This window comes from Lycorma delicatula, chromosome 11 (assembly GCF_047948215.1).
Source record: "Lycorma delicatula isolate Av1 chromosome 11, ASM4794821v1, whole genome shotgun sequence".
In the NCBI taxonomy this organism is placed as follows: domain Eukaryota; kingdom Metazoa; phylum Arthropoda; class Insecta; order Hemiptera; family Fulgoridae; genus Lycorma; species Lycorma delicatula.
Window position 1 is genome coordinate 80,409,611 of NC_134465.1, and position 25,192 is coordinate 80,434,802.

The 25,192-nt window shown below is 30.9% G+C and overlaps 1 protein-coding gene across 1 annotated transcript in view; it reads left to right on the top strand.

Annotated features, from left to right (window-relative positions):
• rg (A kinase anchor protein rugose) overlaps window positions 1-25,192 on the top strand; it is a 1,091,579-nt gene that overhangs the window by 514,539 nt on the left and 551,848 nt on the right. The window contains exons 5-6 of the mRNA XM_075379107.1: window positions 5,254-5,349; window positions 24,675-24,796. Of these exons, the coding sequence (XP_075235222.1) occupies window positions 5,254-5,349; window positions 24,675-24,796 (218 nt within the window). The remainder of the gene's footprint in view (window positions 1-5,253; window positions 5,350-24,674; window positions 24,797-25,192) is intronic.

Here is a 25,192-nt window from a genome sequence, read left to right on the forward strand (position 1 = left end):
TCGAACGCGATATTGTCGACTTATTAGGAACAGAAGAATTGGGAAATTTTATCCGAAACTAATCTTTCACTCGATCGTAAGATTTATACGCGCAATAAGTTTCAATAATAAACACGCGATCGTCCTCGGTAAACGATAGTTAACACTATAGAGACGAATTTGTACTTGTATAGCGATAGTGTATAAGGACATTCAACTGTTACAAGCTGCCAACCGTACATTGTTGCCAAATGATGTGAAGGGAAAAGTCAAATTTACCTCTGCGTGACTTCTATCTCCTCAATCTTAGGGCGTCCTTTTAGAAGACTTGTTAGATTCTTATTTATGCGAATTAACATTGAGAGCTTGTCACAAAATTTTAAATTTGAGAAAACACAAGCTGCGTTGCTTATGTCCGTCCCTATCGACTAACAGATGACCGGTGTATTTGATTACAGCATTAGTAAGAGTTTTACAAGTAGTGAGGTTATCCCACAAAAGAGCCCAAGTTACTTTTATAGTTTTAGCGTAAATTTTTAATAAATAGATTAAACGGTTACAAAACAAACTGTTGGATTAATTATTATTATTGTTTCATATTACTTCTATATTAAGTGAAAAGATGTGAAAATAAGATATTTTAAGAGATTTAAAAGGAAAATCTTAATTCTATTAAATATAATTTTTATATAAGTATTATTAAAATACCAATGAAATTGAAATTAAAACTAAAAAAAAATTACGTATAAAAAATATTGGAATAAAGTAAGGAGGAAACGAAATATGGCTATTTTAATTAAAAGTGTTTTTTGTACTGAAACCATTTTAGAAATAATTTTATATTTTGGTTTACCTCAATGTCGGTATTTTTTTCTATACATCCAACTGTCCGAAATTGTGACTGTGTCGTGTATGTTATTTTTCCATTGTAAGTTTGAGCCTTTATCGTATATCCATTGTCTGGTTGCTTCCAATCCTTATTCACGTTATTCGGTTACCGTGGCAATCGGAGATATTTTGTTTTATCATAACTGTTTTTTTTTTTTGCTGTATTTACCATGCATACATAATACGCAGTTAATTCCTTTTTCTGCGGTACCGCTTTCCATGTATTTTTTAATTGGTTTCTATTTTTGGTCCTGTTTTAATTTTTGGTTTTCATGTCATTGAATTTATTATTATGAGTTACAGCCTGTCATTTCTCTCTTCACCCTCTTTTCTCCTTTCCATCAGTTACTGTTTACTAACCTCCCACGCTATCTATCTCTTAGTGTTATTAGTATACTGTTTCATAATATTGATTACGCTATATATATACACACACAGAGTGTATTACGAAATACTCCGGAGACTTCCATAACCTATTTTACTTGTAAAAATAATGGAAAAAGTTCACATAAACATATGTACTAAAATGCTTCGTTTGCGACTTACTTTCTTAGTTTAAGGCTTCGCTCGGATTTCAGCTACCCCGCCTCGGTGAAACGAGGTCGCAACGAAAATTTTAGGACGTTAATTAAGAAGCAGAATTATTGAATTCTTATGGTTTTTGAGCTGAAAAATCGGATGAAATAGGACTCAGAGCCCAGAGCCGTATCTGCAGTACTTTTTGAGAAATTTGGGGTGAAAACTAATAAATTGGGGTAAAAAAATCCTGTTTTTTGTGTTTTAGAATAACTATGTTAAAAGGGTAATAAGCATTATTATATCAATAACAACAGAAGTAAGAAAAATAAGGCTAATTTTCTGTGGACACTTATAAGAATGAATAACAATAGATTCGTCAGAAAAATCTTCAAAATTATATGCTAAAGCAAATCTCCTAATTCCTGGTTAGAAGAAATCAAGAAAGACTTAACCGAACTTATACTCTCAGAAATGGATGCGCTAGTTAGAAGCAAGTACAGGAAAATAATAATAGAATTTAATGAATTCCAGGAGGCTAAGAAAACAAAAATAAAACTAACAACCGAACATCTGGAAAAAATGGCAGAAGGCGGAAGAACAGACTTAAAAAAGAAGAGAAATATGAAAAAGAATCGTTGCACAGTCCCCAGTAGACCAATTTGCACTTGATAATAAAAGTATATAATATAATACAACGGCCCTTAGGTACTCTTTTTACAATTAAATTATTATTTTATCATCCTATAGTTAGTTATCCGCACTTAGAATTATTTTGTCCATTCTCCTCTATTATTAGCTATACCTTAAGATCGTAAGTTCCCAAATTATTTTTTAGATCGTTTATAATTTTTGTTCTTTTTAGGCCTCCGTTTTGCGTCATCTAGCATTGTTTTAGTCGATCCTTCTCTCGTGATTTACAGAATAGAAAAGCTATTTTGTTTTTACCAAAGTTTCTGTTTTCATTCTCCTCTAAGTCACGACAGGATTTGATAAACTGTATACGAGGATCGTTCGGAAAGCTCGTTCTAACAAATAAAAAAACCATATAAGATATTTTAGAATTCCTTTTTTTGTTTTTCGTCTTAATCAGATTGCAGTTTCATATATTTAGAACAGCGACTTACCAACTTTTTAATATGCGCATCGTGACCCCCGCAGGGGAAGAAACCCTCTGCCACTCCATTCCTATCCCTTATGGGTTTTACCGGAGGTCGTCTTCGAAACCTCGCCTTTTGACGTATTCCAGTCCGCCTCGGCCTGGATGCCACCGATGCGAATACCACGAGTGACATTCCCATCGGTGTACTACTATTTAATGCACTCAAAACAAAACACATATCGCAGTCTTAAGTAAAACCAAAAGGACTTAACTAAACAAAGAAACTGAACTACCTACGGTTACAACGACGAACAAGACAGTTTCGTTTTGGTGGAGGTGAATCTTTCCCAGAATAACTAATATTCGAAGCACTGCTGCTCCTAGCGGTCGGTTTTTCAAAAAAGTCCGAAATACATTTTAATTTTTTATTTTTATTGCTTACTTTTAAGCGTCTGAAATATACATAAAAATTAATGCGATTATTAAATAAACAGTACACATCTACTTATTTTTTACTTGTAACAAACAAACAAATTTAAAGTTTTCATAATGCTATCTACCACAAAAGAAATTTAACCGGTTAAAACTCAGTAAAAAGTATAACAAAACAACAATTTCATACGACTAACAGACAGTGTTGCCAAATATAACGTCGCAGTTGTACGGTAAGCAAGTTAGTGGTTTTCTCAGTTGCATGCATTATTATCGGCATTAAAAAAAAGAGTACTAATGCATTTAAAGTTTGTAAAACTACCTAATAAATATAAAGAAGTTCACGGTTCATAAAATTTTTCTGCGGACTACCGGTTGAGTATAGACTCTATACTACTTAAACCCTCCAGCAGAGCTCTATTCGTATCACACTTTGCTGGCTGATTTTGTTTTCGACTTTTCACAGTTTTGAAATTTTTATATCTTAGTTAATTTTAAAAAAATTGTAACCAAAAATTTTTATTTATGTTCATAAGTAGTGGTTTTTTGTTTATTTTTTAATTCATTTTCGTGTTTTTTTTTCTATGTTTTTATTTTGATGATCATTTAACAGTCGAAACCCGTAGATCTTCTTTTTTTAATAGTCTTTGAGAATTTCTTTTTGATTTTAAAATTTACATTATTATATTTATTCTTTACCCCTTTTTTAATGTTTTCTAATATTAGCAGTTATTTATTAGTATTATTTTTTTTGTTCGTAAATATATTTTTATACAGTCAATGATCTTTACGTTTTCCGATCGGCTAGCAAGTATACACCGTAATTTTACTCTCATACGGAGATAGAGTTATGAATTTGTTAATCATGCATACATGAAAACAGGAATAATTAATGTTAATGAAACTCCAAATTTGTTCTATTTTCATGAAATAGAGGGTTTAGCATGAAATATCCCGGGTTAAAAAAAGTCATGGGCAGTAAACGCCTTTACTGTCTTTATTATTTTGTTTAATTTGAAAAAATCAATAATTTAATATTAAATAAATACGGACAACCGATTCAGAATTATATAATTAATTCAGAATAAACCAAATGCATACGCTTTACATATTGACAAAATACGTCTTGATGTATACAGTGTTTCTAAAATTGTGGTCTGCCTATACTTTTTCGGATTCTACTTGTAAAACTAAACAGAAGGAAAAAATGTCGATTTTTCCTTCGTTCTTCTTCCGTCCATTTTGTTATTTTTACTTAAAAAATGATATCTGAAGTTCGGATAAACGAATCACATTAATATTTGGTAAGCACCTTGACAATGAAGTTTTAAAATTAGAAAAAATCAGGAATTTAGTACCTTCGCAAATTACAAAATGGCGGCCATGTTTATTTTCCAGTCCGTTATATCACCGTAAATATTAGTTTTATCAAAATTTATGTTTGCATAATTTGGTACTAATTTACAATACTAGAATTAACAATAAATAAAAACAATTAATATTTAATCTAATTGAACGTAAAATGGAGGACATGAAAACAGACAGAAAATTACAACATAAATTTTGTGCCATAATTCGGCTATTTGTTAACAGATTTAAAAAAATAAAATGCCATTTTGTTCAGAATAAAAGGTTTAATATTTTAAACCTAGGTTAGTTTTATCAAAGTTATGTTAAACTTTAACATAAACTTTAATAAAACTAATATTTACCGAGATATATATATATGTACACACCGTATGTTCCACGAAGAGGGACACTTTTGATTTAGTATCACTAACTCATTTCCCCACCGATTCTATTGAATCTTTACAGACCTTTTAACGAAGGTTCTAAAAATGTTCTGTGAAAATTTCAGCCTTCAAGGATTTGTAGAAATAAAATGGTGGCTTTCAAATAAAAACTTCAATTTCAGATAAACCACACTCTTTATTCATTACAAAATATGAGCTGGCAATTATAATTGAAAAGAGATGATGATAATTAGAACTAGAATAAATAAAAAAGGTAATTAGTTATGACTAATTATTAACTTGTTTTATTCAATCTTAACAGTTATTTAACAATACATCATCTTTTTCTAATCATTTTTACTGTGGTTTATCTGAAATTGATTTTTTTTTAAATTTAGACCCGCCGTTTTGTTTCTGTGTCCTAGAATGAAGACATTTTAACAGAACATTTTTAGAACCTTCGTTAAGAGGTATGTAAAGAAAAAGGTCTATAAATATATATATATATACAAAATTTAATGTGATTTAATCTTTAAAAATAAATAATAATTTTAGGCTATTGAAACCTTATAAATTTAGTTTAATTAATTTTGTTTGTTTCAGCCACGACATACGACAAAACTGCTCAATGTCTTACGTCAGATGCCGCAGAGAAATGGTCCTGATGTATTTTTCAGTTTTCCTGGAAAAAAAGGATCGGTAAGTTGTTAACTACTTTTCCGTTTATCTCTCTATCTCTTTACCTACAGTGAGGTTTTTGATTGTACATTACACAGTGTAAATGCGTGTGTATTTTTTATTTTTGAAATTTTTATCTAACTTTCTCCCGCTGATATTTAATTGTTAATAAAGTATTCAACTTTTTCGAATTTATTCTTGTAAAAGTTTTTCTGAAATTCCAACAAGATTATTTAAATTTTCTTCGGTTTTTCCAGGATAAGCCCAATGACCTGTTCCGAATTCACTTTCTCTGTCTCGGTCTTCCGATAGTTCTCTTTCTTAAGGGCTAGTATTCCGTCGTTTTTCGTAACAAATTTATGTTGGTAATATAAGTTAAATCGAACTGTAAATGAATTTTTCTTACATATCTCGATCCCGGTTTCATCTAGCGAGTTCACATTTTGCGGGTTTTCTTCGTTTTATGTAACATTTCGAGGTAGTCGTTTCGGAGACATGTTCATCGCGCGACTTCACTTCTTCTTATAATTCTACACCCGATCAAGCGTAGGTGTCACTCCAAGTTCCACTTATATATGTTAATCTTTTAATCTGTCTTTCCTTGTAACATTTACTATCGGTCTGGAAAATCATATTTCGGCTGTTTCTACGGCAAACGGTAACATTCGGAGACTTATAAGATAAGAAGATTTAAGCCGCGTCTTAAATTTACCTTTGTGCTCGTCTTATAATTCGCTGTTAATCATCGGCACTATTAAATTTATCTCTGCTTCTATATAATGTAAATTCCGGCCCAGGTATCGGTAACGTTTAACTTACTCGTCGATTGTATTCCCTGTTACGAACTTTGTCCTGACCGAATAAGTTTCTGAAAATACCGTACATTTCATGTTTATCGGTGAACTTCTTAAGTCGTACGATGCAGAAAGTATCTGTAATTTAAAATTTCCGAAACCAACATTTTTGTAATAAAATAAATGCGATCGAATTATGTTTTGTTTTTTTACGTTTGATATTTTACGATCAAGAATGATTTCTTTAATTACCGGTCTCTAATTCGATTCCCGGCCAAACGTTTGCTACTTTTTTATCTACTCTAATATTTTTCACGGACTTAACCTGAAGGAAAGTTTCAGTGTTAGTTCACGCGTACGTAATTCAGATGGACCGATAATCATGAAATAGACGTTAAATCTTCATTTCAATCGCACAAGTAACAGCCGGTTATATGATGGAAGGTAAATTTAAAAAACTTTTTTCCTAAATCGGTAAACCAAAATGTTTTGAAATACTCGATCGTTGTATGTTGTAGATAGTCTAATTAGTATGAAAGCTATATTATCGTTAGTGTGAAAAGGATGGCATTTTCACACGCTAAAAAAATTGTCATTCATCTGATCCTCTGAAGTAATAGCTTACGGCGGTCTCCGATTCTATAATTAACTTTTTCTAAACAAGAGAAAAAGTAGAAAACTGGAAAACACAAAAAATAAGAGAACGTAAGGTACGTGCTTCTAAGTGCTGTGTACAGTACTCCTATGTAAGATTTACCAATCACCTTACGAAGTACAAAAAAGTATTGTAATTCGGTTTTCAGATTTCAACGTAAATATCCATTTTGACTCGTTTCGGACGACGTCTGTACATATGTATCTTCGCATAACTCAAAAACGATAAGCCGTTGAACGTTGAAATTTTGGATTTAGGACTGTTGTAACATCTAGTTGTGCATCTCCCCTTTTGATTGCAACCAAAAGTGACCAAAAAACCCCAAAATCCAAAACAGATTTGGAAGTAAGTGGTACTTATTTTCATCGGTTTCAGAGTTATAGCCAAATAAAATTTTAATTAATGTTACAAGGGGAAGGCACATCGGTTCGAATGAGACTTCATCTCCTTTTTTTAACTTTTTCTAATTTAAATGTATCGATTTATTAATAATTACTAACCTCTGATTGTAAAAAATGTTTACGATGAATAATAATTCAATAGTAACAATGAAAAAATCAGAAGTTATTAGTGAAATAAAATTTTATGTACTTTTAAATATATGTATATATAATTTAATAGGCGTGTAAGGAAGTCGTGCGGTGTCCGCATCAGTTTCTTTTCATACGTCATACGTTAAAATTGTTCCATCTCATTCCTACGTACAAGATTCGGGTCCATGAAAGTTGGAAGTACCTCACACGGTTGACAGTTGTCCGGTGTGCCCCGGGATACTGTGCTGAAAAAATTGATTGTCTTTGTCCGGGTAATACTTTCGTTATCGTTTACGGAATTGAATATTCCGTTTTATAATTTTTAATTTTTATTTCCTCTTTGTTAATTTAATCGGTTGCAGAGCTTAATTAGATAAATTCAGTTCAAAATTAGCGACGTCTACTGTTTGCAGAACAGTATTTAAATAGGTAATTGAAAATTGATTTAAACAGAATTACTATAATTAAATGCAGAAATAGAGATAGTTATGTCCATTAGAACACTATATCTATTAATTACGCGCCGTTGTTGCGAGTTTAAGTGTACTACATTGTCCGCAAAGGGAAGGATGTTCAAATCTGTTTTCGGAATTTCCCTCGCCACACCCGTATAACTAAACAAGCCGACTATAATTATTGTATTATTAATAGAGTGCCTCCGTGATGACCGTTGCTTTAGCAACACAGCGCGTTTAGTTACGCCCACAGTTTCCTTTCTTTATTGTAAAAAAAATTGTTTAGGATCGCTCGTCAGACTCGATCCGATTTATAGATTTTTTATGATACCATATATTTAATTCTTGTTCGAAATTTGTATTGAAAGCGAGAAAAAATAATAAAATACATTATTTATAAAAAATATGGCAAAGGTACGCCTAACTTTTCGGGCTTCACCCTTGACAGATTTTTATTTTATTATTTTTACTTAAACTGTACTTAAAATCGATTAAATTCAAACAGAAAACGATTTTGGAAATCATATTTAAACGATTAAAAATCGGTTTCAACAGAGCGTTCCTTGAGTCATTAACGATATTTGACTAGGTAGTAGAAGGCACCGAATGTAGCAGTCCTTTCTTCGTGTAAATGAATAACTAGTTGTATGATTCCCTTATAAGGGAAACAATTTAATTATTGTAATTAATTATTTAATTTAAGTCTAGGAAGACTTTCCCGAACGAACATTATTATTATTATTACTACTACCGTTCTCTCAATTAATTCGTTTCTAACAAAGTTATTATCTCTAACTTCTATTTACCCTAAGTTAATATAATTTATTTATCTTTTGTTTTGACGGTTTTAGGGCGAATATTTTTTTTTCAATTACTTAAAAGTTAATTATACCGCTATTTTGGAGTCTTAAACTTGATTTACAAAATTGATATTTGTGTATGTTATGCATCTTAGTAAATCTTATATTAGTGCGTTTGAACCAACTTGATTGCCTACACCGTTATTGCGAAATTATTATTATTACATTTTCAATTCGGCACACACACGCACGCACACACGCACGAATGCACGCACGCACGCACGCACGAGGTTATCTCTAAACACCGTTTCATTGTAACAAAATATATTCTGAAAACTTAATAAATATTTTTTATATATCTTAAACTATATACCTTATACTAACTACTTCTCTACATAATCGCCACATGAATTAAGACATTTATCTTAGCGATACACTAGCATCAATATACTGTAGCGGTATTCTTCTGCCGCCAGTCCATTGACTGATAAACAGCATTTCTAAGTTCATCGTCACCCGCGAATCTCTTACCCTCAATAATTCTTTCAATTTCCCAAACAAATGGTAATCAGAAGGAGCTAAGTCCGTACTATATGGTGGGTGATCGTAAATTTCCCATCCAAATGCTCTCAGTAAATCACGTGTCGGACCCTCAACATGGATTATCGTGCAGCAGGATGACGCCGTCGGTCAGCCGCCCACGTCATCGATTTTAAATGGCGCGTTGTAACTTACGTAGAGTTTCACAGTAGGCTTCTGCATTTATAGTCGTTTCACTTGACACGAATTCGATCAGCAGAATGCCAAACCGATCCCAAATGACTGTGGCCATCGGTTTGCGTCCAAATGGCAGTGGCTTGACCTTTGTCGATCTAGTTGGTGATTGAGGATGACGCTATTCACTTGACTGCCGTTTTCTGTCTGGCATGTAATACGAAATCCATGTTTCATCGCCGGTAACATTTGAATTAAGGAACTTCTCACCTATTTCTGTGTAGCGGATCAAAAATTCCAAAGCAGATCCCATTCGGAATTTTTTTGTGACGTTCCGTTAAGACGTGCACAAACCTTTCTGAAGGCTAAACGGTCGTGAATAATGCGATCTATAACAACTCTTGAAACTTCAGAAAAAAGAAGGGCCAGTTCGGATATCGTTGATCGAAGAACTTTTCTGATTTCATCCTCGATGCGTTTAAACAAGTCCTCGGCGATTATCGAGGTCCTCCCCGAACGTTCTTCATCGTGCACATTACTTCTGTTATTTCTAAACCTTTCGTACCATTTTCGGACGTTTCTTTCATTCATTACATTATCACCGTACACAGCAACCGACTGCTATGAATTTCAGTCGGCTTAACGTTTTGGTGGTTTAAAAAACTTATGACCACGTATTTCACAGTCGGCGGCTACTTTGAGTTTTCTATTAATTTCATAACGTAATAACTCACACGTAATCAAAGATACTACACCGCGACAACTTACAGACAACAATGCAGTGTGTACATTACTAGCGTGGCCATGAACGACACAAGTTTGCCGACCTTAAGGAGAGAAATTTCCCAGTAGTCTTTACTGTAGAGATATCCTTCGTATAACAAACGTTTAACTTTTTTCAATTTTTTAAAATTTCTGGTACTTTATCCGTTTTTTTGAAGTTGCGCTTATTAAAAATGTTATATGAGGTACCTATCAAGCAACGGCGTGTGAAGCGGGACCCAAAGCTTTGTACTAAGAATTAAGACTTTTTAAATTATACTTTCAATACTGCATAATTTTTAAGGTAATTCGATCAAACGGGACCCAAACCTTTTTTTTGCATTTTGATTTTTTCGCTATCGTATTCTAAATATTCCATAATTAAGCGATTAATTTTTAAAAATCGTATGGAATATTTGAAATAAAAACCCCTGTTCTTTCTTTTTAAATATCTCAAGTTTATCGACAAAAGCATATCGAAGAAAAGGCAATAAAATAATAATTTATATATAATCAATAAATATATCGTCATAATTTAGTAAGAATTAACCGAAACGTTTGAGTTTTTTTTTTTTTAATTTAACACCTAGCCGACCGGACTTGTCTAGTGGTTAATTCGTTGTCGCAAATCAGTTAACAGCAGATTTTCGAAGACGAAGGTTCTGAGATTACGATCTGTATATCAGACAGTGGATACCACTGTTCTTTGGTGGTTAGGGTTCTATTAAACCCACTTCTCAGGATCGGTTAGGGCTAAGCCTGTACAAGGCTACTCTTAATTTACATGTCATATCATTAGACTGTGGGGGACTGCTTATCGTTTACTAGTTGAACAAATTGCATTAGAAAATAATTAAGAATTTAACATCTGAGCGTTCATTTTATATTTTTTTAACGCTCATAATTATTATCATTCTTTTTAAACAGGTAGTACACATTTATAATTGTTATTAAAAAAAAAAAATTATTTTTTTCCTTTCTTTATAAAGCGTAATTATATTTAAACGTGTTTAATTAATTTTAGACTTTTTTAATTATTACTTACGATGGAACGGAGACGGTATATGCGTTAGGGGGTAAAGAGGTTCTGTTTTTGTGTGTATATCTGGGACCGATTTCGATGCGGTTTTTTGCATTGCGCAGCAGGTACTTCGATTAGGTTTAGGGTTATAAGCCGCCAGGGAGCGCTGCAATAGATATGTCTCTTTAAAATGTTTCTAAGGTAGTCCAGCAATGCTACATTATGTGTGCGCTGGTCAAATGTACTAAACTTTCATCATCATCATCATCAGTCTATAAACGTCTCACTATTGGACATTAAAAAAATTGTTTAAAACCCCACGGCGATAAAACCTTAAAATCGTAAAATAATTTAAGATTTTAATCGACCGTGCGTGACCCGTACACTGCATCGTCACGCACGACGATTAATCTTAAATTAATCGTCGTGCTTTTTTTAAAAGCACGACGATTTTTGCTTTTCTTAAAAGCAAAATTTCACAGGATTGTAAGGTTTTATCAAAAATATTTCTTAATCGTTCTCATAATTACTTCGTAAACTATTTTTAACCTTTTTGGGTGTCTATTAAATAGGCGTAAACAAAAGCTATTTTATTTTTTAAAGGATTGTATTATAATTACTGCCGTATTTAAAAGAAGATCTGTTTAAATTATTTTTATACTAAGTACATAAAAATGCATTTAACATCGTAAAAGGTAAAAGGAAAGAGTAAAAAGAAAGTACCGATCCTGTAGGAGGTTCTGCCAAAAAGGTATTTAAAAAATTGTGGAATGGGATATTTGGCATAAGTTGAATAGATTTCGAAAACGGAATAACGGGTCAGAATAGAAGCTCAGAAAATGTAAGAATAATTTAAAGAAATGGAAATATTTGGTGCCAAGAACAGATACTTCGAACGGTTTCGTTTGATAGATTCTATAACAAAAACAAGGATTTAATCCTAATAAATTACTATGAACGATGTTATATGTATTACAGTTTTAATTCTCTAAATTGGTGTAACGTAAGTATTATTAGCTTAATTAAAGGTTTTAGCACTTAAATACTGAAAAATTAGTAAAATTCTGGTGTGGATTCAATCCGTTGTTTAACTACTGCATTTTTTTTTTTTTATGTATGAACTAAAAGTAAAGTAATTCATTAATTTTTTTCTGAAATTTAAAAAAAATAACGCGACATCAAATTCCTTGTAATAGTGAAGAGCGCGGTTTAAACTGTTTATAATATTGGAGTTTAATACGGAAAAGCACTTTTGATCGGAAACCATTTTTATTAACGATTATTAATATCAGAAATTAAGAAGAATATTAGTTTTATACTATAATTACCAAATTTATAATATAAATTACCGAGAACTTAGAATATAGTAATATTTTCTACGTTTAGACTGTTTACCTTTCTTAGCTTCATTCTTTAATTATATGGCGAGTTTCAGAGCCACTTATTGTACCGGTACTTTTAAATTTCTGTTAATCTTTATGTAGCGTTTAGTCGATTCCTTTCCTTTATTTGACGTCACGCCTTATCCAGCCTTCTTTTGTTTATTTGTTATTAACGGTTATACTTCTCTTTTAATTCAATTTATCTATTTCTGGATTTCAATAAATCGAGTTTCTTGAAAAGGACATCCGATTGATTATTAATCCGTTCTCATTTACGGTTATTTTATCGTTACTTTTTAATTTAATTTTAATTTTAATTTTCTTCCCGTTTGTTCAATATATATTGTTGCGTTGCGTTGCATTGCATTTACATTTTATTTTTTATATAAAACAATGCAAAACAGAAACTGTAGTGATCTCAGCAGAAAAGGTATTATTATCTAAAAGGTAACTATTATCTTAACGGCAACAATTTTATAGTAATATTTTTGTTAAAAAGTTAACAAAGAAGAAAAAGAAATTGAGAATACTCCCACACCAGTTAAACGACTGATGATTTAAAGAAAAAAAAAAAATCAAAAATGCGATTTCCAATAGGGTACAAAGTTTATTACGTATGTATTCAATAATTATAGATTACATTTTACTTTATTTTGATAAATAACGAGCGATACGTAAATGTTTATAAGGTAAATAAATACGTAAAATAATTATTTATACTGACTGAGCCGGCAAGCGGCGGGAAAATTAAGAGAACCCTTAACCGCCATTGTATACCAAAATAAAATCTCAGTTTATCTGTGCAGTTCAATACAGAAATTAAATAAGTAACTTTTTTTTTGTTAAATAGGATATCTTACAACGGAATCATATAACCTCTTTTTCGAAGTTGTGTGCTGTATCTTTTACTACTCGTAGGAGTGTAGTGTATGTGTTACTGCAAGTTTTTTAAAGAAAGTAGAGTCGAACACCATCTTTAAGGATCTCGACAAAAAAGAAGATATATATATATATATACACATTAAATAATTATTTACAGTTTTATTATTTTTTTAAAAGAAACTACAGCTAAAAAATAATTATCCAAATAATTCTCTTAAATAATTAATTTGAAAACTAAATAAATAAAAACTATTTCGGCTGAATGAAATACGTCAAAAAAATATGAAAAATTTGAAATTGATTTTTAACACGTAATAAGATTGTCTACGTGAAAACCGGATTATTATTATATGCTGACCTTTTTCTCATGTTCCTATAAAGAAGGGAAAAAGACTGTAAGACGGATGAACGTGAATAGCATTTTTTTTTCACTTTAATTTTTTAAATTCAGATCTCTCTCAAAATGGATTTCAAGTTAAGCCTACTTTAATTGAATTCGGAGGTAATTCACAGAATATTAATCTTTTTCTTTTTATTATTATTTTTTTTATTTTATTTATTACGTTACGGGGTGTGGATTTTCGTTTTTTTATCCGCGCGCGCGTGTGTAAAGAAGTACGTACTACGTATATACGCACAAATACAATTGATTTTGCGTTCAAATTTTCTGTTTGCCAGTATTCCTATAAATTGGTTTTAACTAAATATTTTGTTAAATTCTTTTAACCTATTTAAAAAAAGAGCTTTTTAATTATATTCTTGGGCTGCTGTTCAATAAGTATTACACAAAATGAAAAAGAAAAAATATATAAAAATAGTTTATCTAGTCGCCTCCAGTCCTAATCTGCTTCGAAATTATCTGCTTCTATTCCACAGATTTAACTCTGCGGTAATTCTATTCTTGAAACATTTTTCACAGTTCTATTTTGGAATAACTACCGGCAGTGCTTTCGGTGTTCGTCATTATGTTCTTTCGACTGTAAATCAAGACCCTTTCAGCGTCATTTTTATATGTGGGAGTAACCAGAAATCACAAAGAGCTATGTATGGGAAGTAAGGAATCCTGGGAACTTGATGAATTCCGTGCTTATCCCAGAAATATTGATTAGACGGAAAAATCGGTGGGTGCTTTACCGTGATGTAAATTCCACTCGCACTATTCCAACAGATGGAGTTTCTTTTCCCAAATCGATAATTTTTTTGACTTTTAGGGTCTCTGGTGAGTATTTTTGAGGTACAATTCGGCGGTAATCGAAAGAAACTGTCAGCGTCGCTACTTTACACGTTCTTCTTTCATTTTGGCTCTTCTCTTGTCTCGCTTTCCTCTTCCTTATGGATACTGGTGGATTCTGCTGTGACGACTGAGCTTTGGTTTCCTGTTCGTATTCGTAGATAGACCCAAAATTTAAAATGATATTAAGGAAATTAGGCTCACTCCACGATGTCCGTGTGACACAAAACGTTTCTCTATTTAAACTATTTCAGCACAAATTTCGCGGTCTTTCTTTTCGCATGCCAAATCGTTGTAGAAATTCCGGGAAGAACGTACGTTCTTGGCCTGTGTAGAACAGGTCAACGTACGTGCGTTGATCTTTTTTTTAATTAGTATCTCCGGACTGGCTCAGCATAAATTCTTTAAGAATGGCATAAAAATGTCTATATTGATGCCATTAAATTTAGGAAAAAATTAAAAAAGGGGGAGGGTTAGTTTCGCCATTTTTAATTTTTTACTTCTTGTTTAGTGAACTTAGAAAATTTAGGTTTAATACGATGAAAGTACTTAAGTTATTTAAAACTAAAGTTTTAAGTCAGTCGGATTTAGGGGTGGAGGGATTTTCAATATTATTTGTAAGCAGTATTTGCCCTTTATTTAAATAACCCCCTTATCAAAAACGTTGAAAATTGGCAAAATTTATATATATATACATTTCAGCTTTGGCCTGATTTTCGACCCCATTGGACAATCAAACATTTTTTTTTTTTTTAGTAAACTGCAAACATTTAGGCTTGTTGAATAACATTGCCAACCTAAGTAAATAATTACTCCAATTATTAAAATTAAAAAAAATTAAATCCCTTAGAAACAAGGGTGCTTAATAAGACCCGTGCTTTTAAAATATTTTAATTAATTTTTAAGATTGACAATCCAACTACATCTAGTATAAATATTAGACGACATGGGAACGCTTTTTAAATGAAAGGGTATCTTGTAGGACCCGACTAAAGAATTGAACATTTTTTTTATTATAATTTCGGATACTATTTAAGTTTTTCAAGATGTAATTGTTATTAAAAAATTCAATATGTGATGATATCGATCAAGAGGTTCAAACGGGACCCAATTTTTAAAAACAATAGAAATCTTGATTTGTTTTTTAAGCATTTACTCTATAAATGCAATATAACATCGTTTAGGTAAGGGTTCAACTGGGATCGAAAATGTTTTAGTTAGAGTTTTGATTTTTTTCTCTCATTATAATTTTTTTTCCCGTAACTTTTTGATCTTTTTCCCAATTGAACTCTAAATATTTAATAATTAAAAATCCTACGTCGTACATGAAATAAAAATCTATCACGGGCAAATTCGTTAAGTTATGCAACTCTTTTACCGGCTTTTTTTTTGGTTGCGTAAGTATTGCATAGTTACTTCAGTGAATTGAAATTACGGTTAAAGGAAATCGATATTTAGGTTTAAACTTGCGTTACGTTAGGTTAATATTTTTTATTTATCAGTTCATTTACGCCGGTCGGTTTTATCTTTGAGACAGGAAGCACAACTATTTATTTAAAATTTTCCCGGTTATATTGTTTTTTTTTTTTTTTTTTTTTACGATGGGAGATAATCTTGTGAATTGAGGTAACGGATTTAGAAGCTCGACATTTGAAAGGTTGCGTCTTTGATTCATAAAGGTATATTTGTTATTTTGCCTTTTCCAATTTGAACACGTCAACCTCTAAGTATATTAAAGAATTTTCTCTTTTTATGTTTTCACTTTATTTAAGTCTACTTTTTATGCTGATTTTCTAGTTAGCAGTCAGTTTTATTTTTTCAAAGAATAATTTTACATATTTTAATTTTTTATTTAAAATTAGGTTCGAGTTTTTTTTTTATAAAAATGTTATCTGTAAGAGAAAAAGTTGTTAAGAAAGTGAAATTCAAGAAACTAGACAAAATAATAAAAGTAATACAAAGAAACTATGTAAAAATTCGCCGTAATCAGCTTGAGCAGCCTATTACTTTCTTGAAATTGCTTGGAATTACACAATGACATCGTGTTATACTTTAAGAATGCAATGATTATTACTAAAAATAAATAAATAATCTTCAAGCGGTCTATAATGTAAAATATAATCAATCTATAGTTAAACAAATCTTCCACTTTATTAAAAAAAAAATTAACGCTTTATTAACTTATAAAAAACATACATACGAGTCGAATTGAGGACTTTTTTGGGGGTTTTTTTTTTGGAAGTAGTTATATAATTTATAGATGGATAATTATAAATGATTTCTATATAAATAAATGTTTTATCCCGATTAGTATACCGGAGAAGCACGGAAACAGCTTTATACTTCATATCTGAGAGATATTTGGAGGCAGAAAGAAATGGGGTTCTACATAGTTAAAAAAAGTCTGTATTACGGTGGGTTTTTAATTTTTCTCTGCCATCTTGGATCCGCCGTATTGAATCAAACTTAATTTTTTTACATAGGAAGGTGGACATATGACATGATTTCAATTCAAAAGTTTACTGGAAAAACAATAGTGAAACCCGTTTTGCTTTTAATGCCGTTGTTATCGGGTTATATGGATTCAAAGTTGCGATAACGGAAAAATCGTGTTAACAATAAATGTTGGTAAAACGCGCTGCATGAACAATTTTATTGCATTTTACATTCGTAATGCATACGATAACGAACTTTAAAAGGTGCTATGATATTGTATCCGTTTTAAACAACACCGGTGGCTGAATTTGGTACTAATGAATTACGAGTCAAAACTGCTACAAACTAATGCTACAAAATGAGACCTCAACCGAATTTGTAAGTTATCTAAATATATTTTTATATGCTTTTAAAGTTGTGAAGCCCTTTTTGAATCCTTTGGTACAATATAGCTATAGCCAGAAAAAAAATAAATAAATCCAACTGAAACCTAGAAGCTGACCTGAGTGCTGTGGGTTGGTATTCAATACTAACGATAAATTTAGAGAAACAAAACAAAGTTTTAAACAATCTTGCAAAGAAAACAAAAATATTTGATATCTAAAATTAATTAAAATAATTTGTTGAACAGTTCAATTTTGAGTAGCTAAGAATGGGCTAATTCAGCAAATTCTGTCAAATTTCCAGCAGTTTTAATATTAATGGGTAAAGGAATTGTACGTTTTATGAACCGAGTAGAAGTAAAAGCTTTTGAAAACATAACAGAAAGTACTCTTACTTAACATGTGTGTGTCAGTAAATGAACAATAATGTTATAATTATTATTTATTTATGACCGTTGCAAAGGATTTGTTATAAATTAATTTTTGTTTATTTAAAAACTTAATTTTTTTAAAACTGGAGTTCAGTTATTCAGGTACAATATGTGTGTTAATGTTAAAATTTAATTAAGAATCAAGAAAATTTTGAAGGTGGCTTTCTGAAAATTTTACAATATTTTAAAAGTATCTTTTATATAAAGTTTTTGTATTTGTGTGAGTGTTAGACCTTGAATGCATGCGCGCGTGTTTCGATATTAAATTTTTTTATATTTTGAGGTAAAATAAAGTTTTCTTCTTTTTTTTGTTTGATAGGCAAACTACTTTCAGTCAAGTTAAAACTTTTTTATTACTCTTTTTTTTAAAAAAGTTTTTAAATTCTTTGTTCTCTTTAATTTATTTTAGATGACTATTTATTTATTTTAGATAACTAGTATGTTTTATATTTTATAAAATGTAGATTTACTAGTAATATTATTATTATTATTATTTCATTGCTTCTTTAAGGATGTTTCAAAGTCAATCCCCTGGGGCTTTTCTTCCTTCTTTTGTTTCCGTGTAAAAAGGAAACATTATAACGTAATAAATGGAATTTAAGCGACTTTAGTACGGCGATATAGATTCGATAAATGTTTTTGATGTTTCTTAAATAGTATAAAGTCCTTAGAATTATAGCGTCAAACAAATAGTACCGGAATTCATTTAAAATCTTTTTAAGGGTTTCTTTGTAACTATCAATCATATGAATACAGCCGTATTTTGAACGCTAATCAGAGTCATTTTATTTTTGTATCTTGCAAAACAGAATATTTATTTTCAACTTTAAAAATATAAATCCAATGATGTACAGGTGCGGTTTTGAACATGGTTTAAATTGAAACAGAATTACTTACAGTTTATGTTTTTTTTTATTTTTCAAATTTGTAGTCTCAAATATTCTTTTACATAATTAATAAGTTTCAATATGTGCGCCCTTAGTCGCTCGACAAATGTCCAAACGATACTTAACTTCTCTCCAAACATTAGTTAACATTTCTTCGTTAACGGTTGTCATCGCTTCATTAATCCTATTTTTTAAGCGGTTTAGGTCGCGAATTTTTTGTGTATAAACAACGCTTTTGATGTACCCCCGCAAGAAAATATCGCAAGATGTCAGGTCTGGACTCCTTGGAGGCCAAAGTACGGGTCCTTGCCGGCCTATCCATCGATCTCCAAATTTTTCGTGCAAAGCGCCCGTGACCAACTCATTGAAGTGCGGGGGAGCACCATCTTGTTGGAAATGAAGTCGATGAATGTTTTCGAGTTCATCCGGCTGAGGAAAGCAATAATCGGTTAACATGTCAAGATACACGACTCCATTAATTGTTTTTTCAGCAAAGAAGAAAGGCCCTATTACACGATTTTTCATCGCACCACAACCAAGATTAACTTTAGGCGAATCGCGTTGTTTCTCAATAATTGCGTGTGGATTTTGAGAGCCCCGTATTCGTAAATTGTGTCTGTTAACGCATCCGTTCACATGGAATGTAGCTTCGTCTGTAAAAATTATATCGTCTAAAAATGATTGTTTTCACTTATTCTGTCCGACGTTTCAACAGCGAAATTGTAACTTTTACACCATCATCGGGTTTCATTTCCTGCAGTATTTGGATTTTATAAGCGTGTAATTTCAGTTTTTTACGTAAAACTTTGTGAACTGTCGATTTTGGAATACCTAATTCGACGCTTCGACGGGGGATGGACTTCTAATTGCCGATCGTCTAATTAGTTCAATCTTTTCGTCCGGTACACTTGGTCTGCCGGTTGATTTCTGTTTCTTAACCGATCCGGTTTCTTCGAATCGCTTGAACCAACGTGTTATGTTATTTTTGTGTGGCGGATCTCTTCCGAATTCACATCGAAACGCACGTTGAACTAAAATTACGGATTTTAATTCGGCCATCAATAAAACACACTTTGCTTTGTCTTTATCCGAGAACATAGTAACTCGCTAAACTCACCGCAACAACAATACAAGAACCGACGTTGTGGTTACAACTGCTGATAAACAAACTTTTGGGTTGGAGGCTTTCAGGGATACCGATATAACATTTAGAAATTTCCCTACAATCTTACTATGAATTACTGAAACCGCACAATTCTTTGATGATAACCCTGTATTTCGATTATATGAAGATATCATTCAGACAAATGATTTTATTTGGGTAAAATAAATTGATGTTATTTTTTTGAGATTTTAAATAATGTAACTTTTTTTTCAAGCGGTAGTTCTTTGCTTTTTAATAAAATTTTGAAAATATTCATTAACATATTATAATGTTATATATAATATCATATTATAATTGCATTTAACATGTCCTTTTAATTAGTCAGTCCTATCTATAGACCTCAAGAATTCTGTAACAAAAGTAAATTTCAGTTGTGCACCTAAAAATTATGCTCGCACTACTTCGGTACTTAATTAATAAAATAATGCCAAATTCTGAATGCTATTACTGAAGATTATTTTTTAGATAGATGTATTCTTCTGTGGGTGTGATCATTCAAAATACCAGTTTTGTTATATTTAAAAAAAAGTAATCATTTCTTATTAATCTAATTTTTTTTTCCACAAACTTAATTGTGAAAAATTAAAAAATATATATATATATATATATATTTACAGTCATTTTAATCAACTTACTGTGGCATCATATTTAGATCAATATATGCAAATTCATTAAAAAAAAGTTTTATATTTTATTTTCGTGATCATTAGAAATGTTTTTCATTATATATTAGAAGGCTTTTATTTTTTTTGTTCAAATTACAGAATTGGTTGATTAGGATTCCTGTTGCATTCTATTTTGGTTTAACTGGATTCTGTTTAGCCGAATTGTAATAATATTTGTTTAAGGAAAAGATTTTGTTTCTTATTGAACGAGCGTGATAGAATGTTAACCGATATAAAGTCAAAGAATGCGGTAGGATGTTCTTTGATTTGAAAAAATGCAAAGAAATTTAAATAAATTCAATATTATATCGTATAAAGAAAGTAAGCGTGTCCTTTCTTACTAATGATGGTTTAGTAAATAACAGATCAATAATGTATTTTCCTTTTCTTTGATATTTAAAAAAAATTAATGTTAACCTGTCCTTGTATTTATATTTATGAATGTGCATTTTTTGCTAAAAAGAATGGTTATTTATTATTATTAATTAAATAACAATATAGACCTCTATCAAACCGAATGACAACTATTTTCATACAACTTGATACAATACTTCTAATTATTAGAAAAGGTCATATATGCTTCAGTTGTCAGTGTTTAATAAATTACTGAACCGTTAAAAAACCATCCAAAAAAAATTAATTTACAATATAATTAAAAAATGTTCTTTAACTTAATATTACTCTGACATTGAATTTTTAAATAACACTGATTTAAAGATTAAAAAACGGTTAACAATTGTTAAAAGTTATCGTGCGTGTTTGAACCCCACTCTTTAAGCCGCTCGTCACGTTTAACAATAAATTGTCAAAAACATCAAATATTGAATCTGAAGCTGTGACTTTCACGTAATCTTACATGTCACCGTCAAATCCGTTCTGAGATACCGTCCTAAAACAGTTTTTTATATTTTAGTGCGTTTAATTTACGAGTAGTGTTTAAAAATATTTTTTATTTTCTACTTTTCAGTCTCGATAAGTTTATACATTACAGCTTCGCTAGCGCACAGGTTTGATCGTATTTAGCGAAAGATCGGATCTGTACGTTTTACGTCGGGTGAGTGCGATCAAAATATAGGGCTAAACGAATTAATTTTCGGATAACCAAGATCCGGTCGATCAAGAGCGTACCCGATGAGTTTAACGGTTAGCGGTCGACCTGCTGATATGTACGCCGTTTGAATCGTAAAAATCGGACCGGCGGTTGCCGAGATATTACGGCGGCACCCCATCGCACCCCCCCCCACCCGTTTTCCGAACGGCGCCCCGGTGGCGCTTCCTATCGTCTGACGGGAACCGCTGGAAGCGGATAGGGTTTCGTCGAGGGGGGTTGAGAAAATTTTTCAGATCGCTAGGACCGAGCGTTTTCGAGATATTTGCGATTTTCTTCCAAAAATTCGGATCCTGTTAAAAAGTAATAATTTTTTCCCAACTTATGTATATATAAATATATACGGTATATCGATATATATATATATATATATATATATATATATAATAATAATAAAAACAATTGTAAAAATTAAAAAATACACAGGAAAAATATTAAAATATCTTTTTAAAAGAAAAAGATAGTTAAATTTTATTCAACTAAATAATATTAAAAAAGAAAAAGGTATTTAAATAAAGCAGGAAACAGTTACGAGGTATTTAAATATTAAATCAACTTTGAGAGAGATTTAATTTTTAAATGGATTATGACGTTGTAGAAATAGCAGGTATTTAAAAATTAAATGTCCTCACTGTCTTACATCGATAAGAAAAGATTTAAATGCGGTTATTTAAAATTTAAAGAATTCTTCAATAAGATTAAACAAAAAATCTACTTTCAAATAATTTTAATTTTTAACTGTATTTTTAATAGGCATGATTTCGTATGTGTATACAGAGTGTTTCTAAAATACTGGGCTGGCAATACTTTTTCGAATTCTACTTGTAAAACTAAACAAAAAAATCCCAAACGAATAAGCCATACAGCTTTAATTTTTAACTGTATTTTTAATAGGCATGATTACGTATGTGTATACAGAGTGTTTCTAAAAATACTGGGCTGGCAATACTTTTTCGAATTCTACTTGTAAAACTAAACAAAAAAATCCCAAACGAATAAGCCATAGAGCTTTAATTTTAAATGTAATTTTAATAGGCATGATTTCGTATGTGTATACAGAGTGTTTCTAAAAATACTGGGCTGGCAATACTTTTTCGAATTCTACTTGTAAAACTAAACAAAAAAATCCCAAACGAATAAGCCATACAGCTTTAATTTTTAACTGTATTTTTAATAGGCATGATTACGTATGTGTATACAGAGTGTTTCTAAAAATACTGGGCTGGCAATACTTTTTCGAATTCTACTTGTAAAACTAAACAAAAAAATCCCAAACGAATAAGCCATAGAGCTTTAATTTTTAACTGTATTTTTAATAGGCATGATTTCGTATGTTTATACTGGGTGTTTCTAAAATACTGGGCTGGCAATACTTTTTCGAATTCTACTTGTAAAACTAAACAAAAAAATCCCAAACGAATAAGCCATAGAGCTTTAATTTTAAATGTAATTTTAATAGGCATCTGAATATTATGCACTTTGTTCAACGTACACACAAATACATGTGCATGCTCAAATAATTTTCATTATCAACTTCTGAATTATGTGTTCTTTTGTTATTATTTTTTATATTTAGTATCTTCATGTATTTACCTTCAAATTATTTTGAAGGACTGTACTTCATTTACATTCATAGATATTATCCTCAGAAGTGATAACTTACAGAGGTTCCAGATGCTAAACAGAAAAAGAGAGAGAAAAGTCTTGGTTTAAGATTTTGAAATTTGTTTTGAGACATTTTTTAAATGTAGTGGTTTTTTTCATATTATTTTTTTATTTATTTTATAATTAATTTTACATGTTTTGATGCTGTTGTGATAAAGGTTTTACCGAGGTTTCCCTTGATCTATATTTTATCTATATTTTGATCTATATTTAGGATCTATATTTTCTCTTTCTTTATCAATGGAGTATCTTATCTTTGAATTTCTGCTAGGATCTATGTAATTTGTTATTACATAGTAATAACATTGCGTAACGATCAGACCAGACAAAAAGATTTGTTTATTTATTTATTCTTCATTCGCATTACCTTCAATGTTCTGAAAGCGAGTTTGAAGATCTGTTGCTTTGTAAAAAATAGATTTTTTATGAAGAGATTAGATTAAAATAGTTATTTGTCAGTTCTGTAGAAAAAAGGATTAATTATTTTAAAGATTAATTAATTTATCTGTCACAAAGTAGTAAAGAATATACTGGAAAGAAGATTTTGGTGAGGATAAGAAGTAAAAGACCAATATTTGGAAAATAACATAACAGATGTTCTGTAAGATAGGAAGCCCAAAATAGAACGGAATCAGAAACGAATTAAAGATGAATACACGGACCTCTTTAACATGAAGTATGACTAATTAATCTATATCCTGATAAAAGTGGCTGCAGGCACTTTTCTAAAGTATTTTATCCTTCTGATTGTGATATCTTGTTAGGTAATTTCTAGGTTTAATTGTTTTTGTGCTGAATCCCATGCCCACTTTTCACTGCACTTAGGTACCCTCTAATCTTAAACGCAGAAGTTTCCTTAATCTCTTTGTCGCTATGGATATCTGATTTAACTTTTTTCCAAATAAAGTATTGATTTTACTTCGTGCTATAGATACTACTGTTCCTTACGGGAGTTACTCAAGTCACCCACCCATTGTGAGACTAGACTCTTCACAAGATGATCGCTCTAAGGTAAATTATAACAGTTACACATCATTTGCTATGCTAAGGGATGATGTGATCTTGAGGGATCTACTTGTGTCAGGTTATATTACTGCATTTGGTACTTTGTATTAAGTTATGACCGATGATGATACTGTTTGATATCTATTACTGAAACAATTCATTTGTTTAATTTGCAATAAGATTACAAAATACTATTTACTCGATATAACATAGCATTAAAATTTATAATTATTAGTTTTACGGTAGATGTTTGATAATTGCTATCGCAAACGGGATACGGTTAATTGTTTTTGGATTACACTTAAAATGTTTTATAATTATATTTTATTTATTTAGTTTTATTTTATTTAATCTTCTTTTTTATTTACACAGGCAATGGTTCTTCCTCCTTTAGCCAGGTGGCCGTATGAAAATGGATTCACATTTACAACTTGGTTTCGTTTGGATCCAATTAATTCTGTTAATATTGAAAGAGAAAAGCCGTACCTATACTGGTAAGTAATTTATATTTTTATATGTGGTATTAAACATTTTCTTCTTCTTATATTTGATAATATCTTATAAGAAAAATGAAACTAGTAATTAATGGATTTTTAAAAATATTTCACCTGAAGAGCAGAAAGGTATTCTTGGAGAGATAACATTAGCCCACCGGGCTGGTCTAGTGGTTAACTTGTCATCGTAAATCAGCTTATTTTGAAGTCGAGAGTTATAAGGTTCAAATCCTAGTAAAGGCAGTTACTTTTATATGATTTGAATACTAGTTTGTGGATATTGGTGTATTTTTGGTGGTTGGGTTTCAGTTAATTTTTTTAATTTTTTTCATCTCAGGAATGGTCAAACTGTAACTGTACAAGACTATACTTCATTTACATTCATAGATATTATCC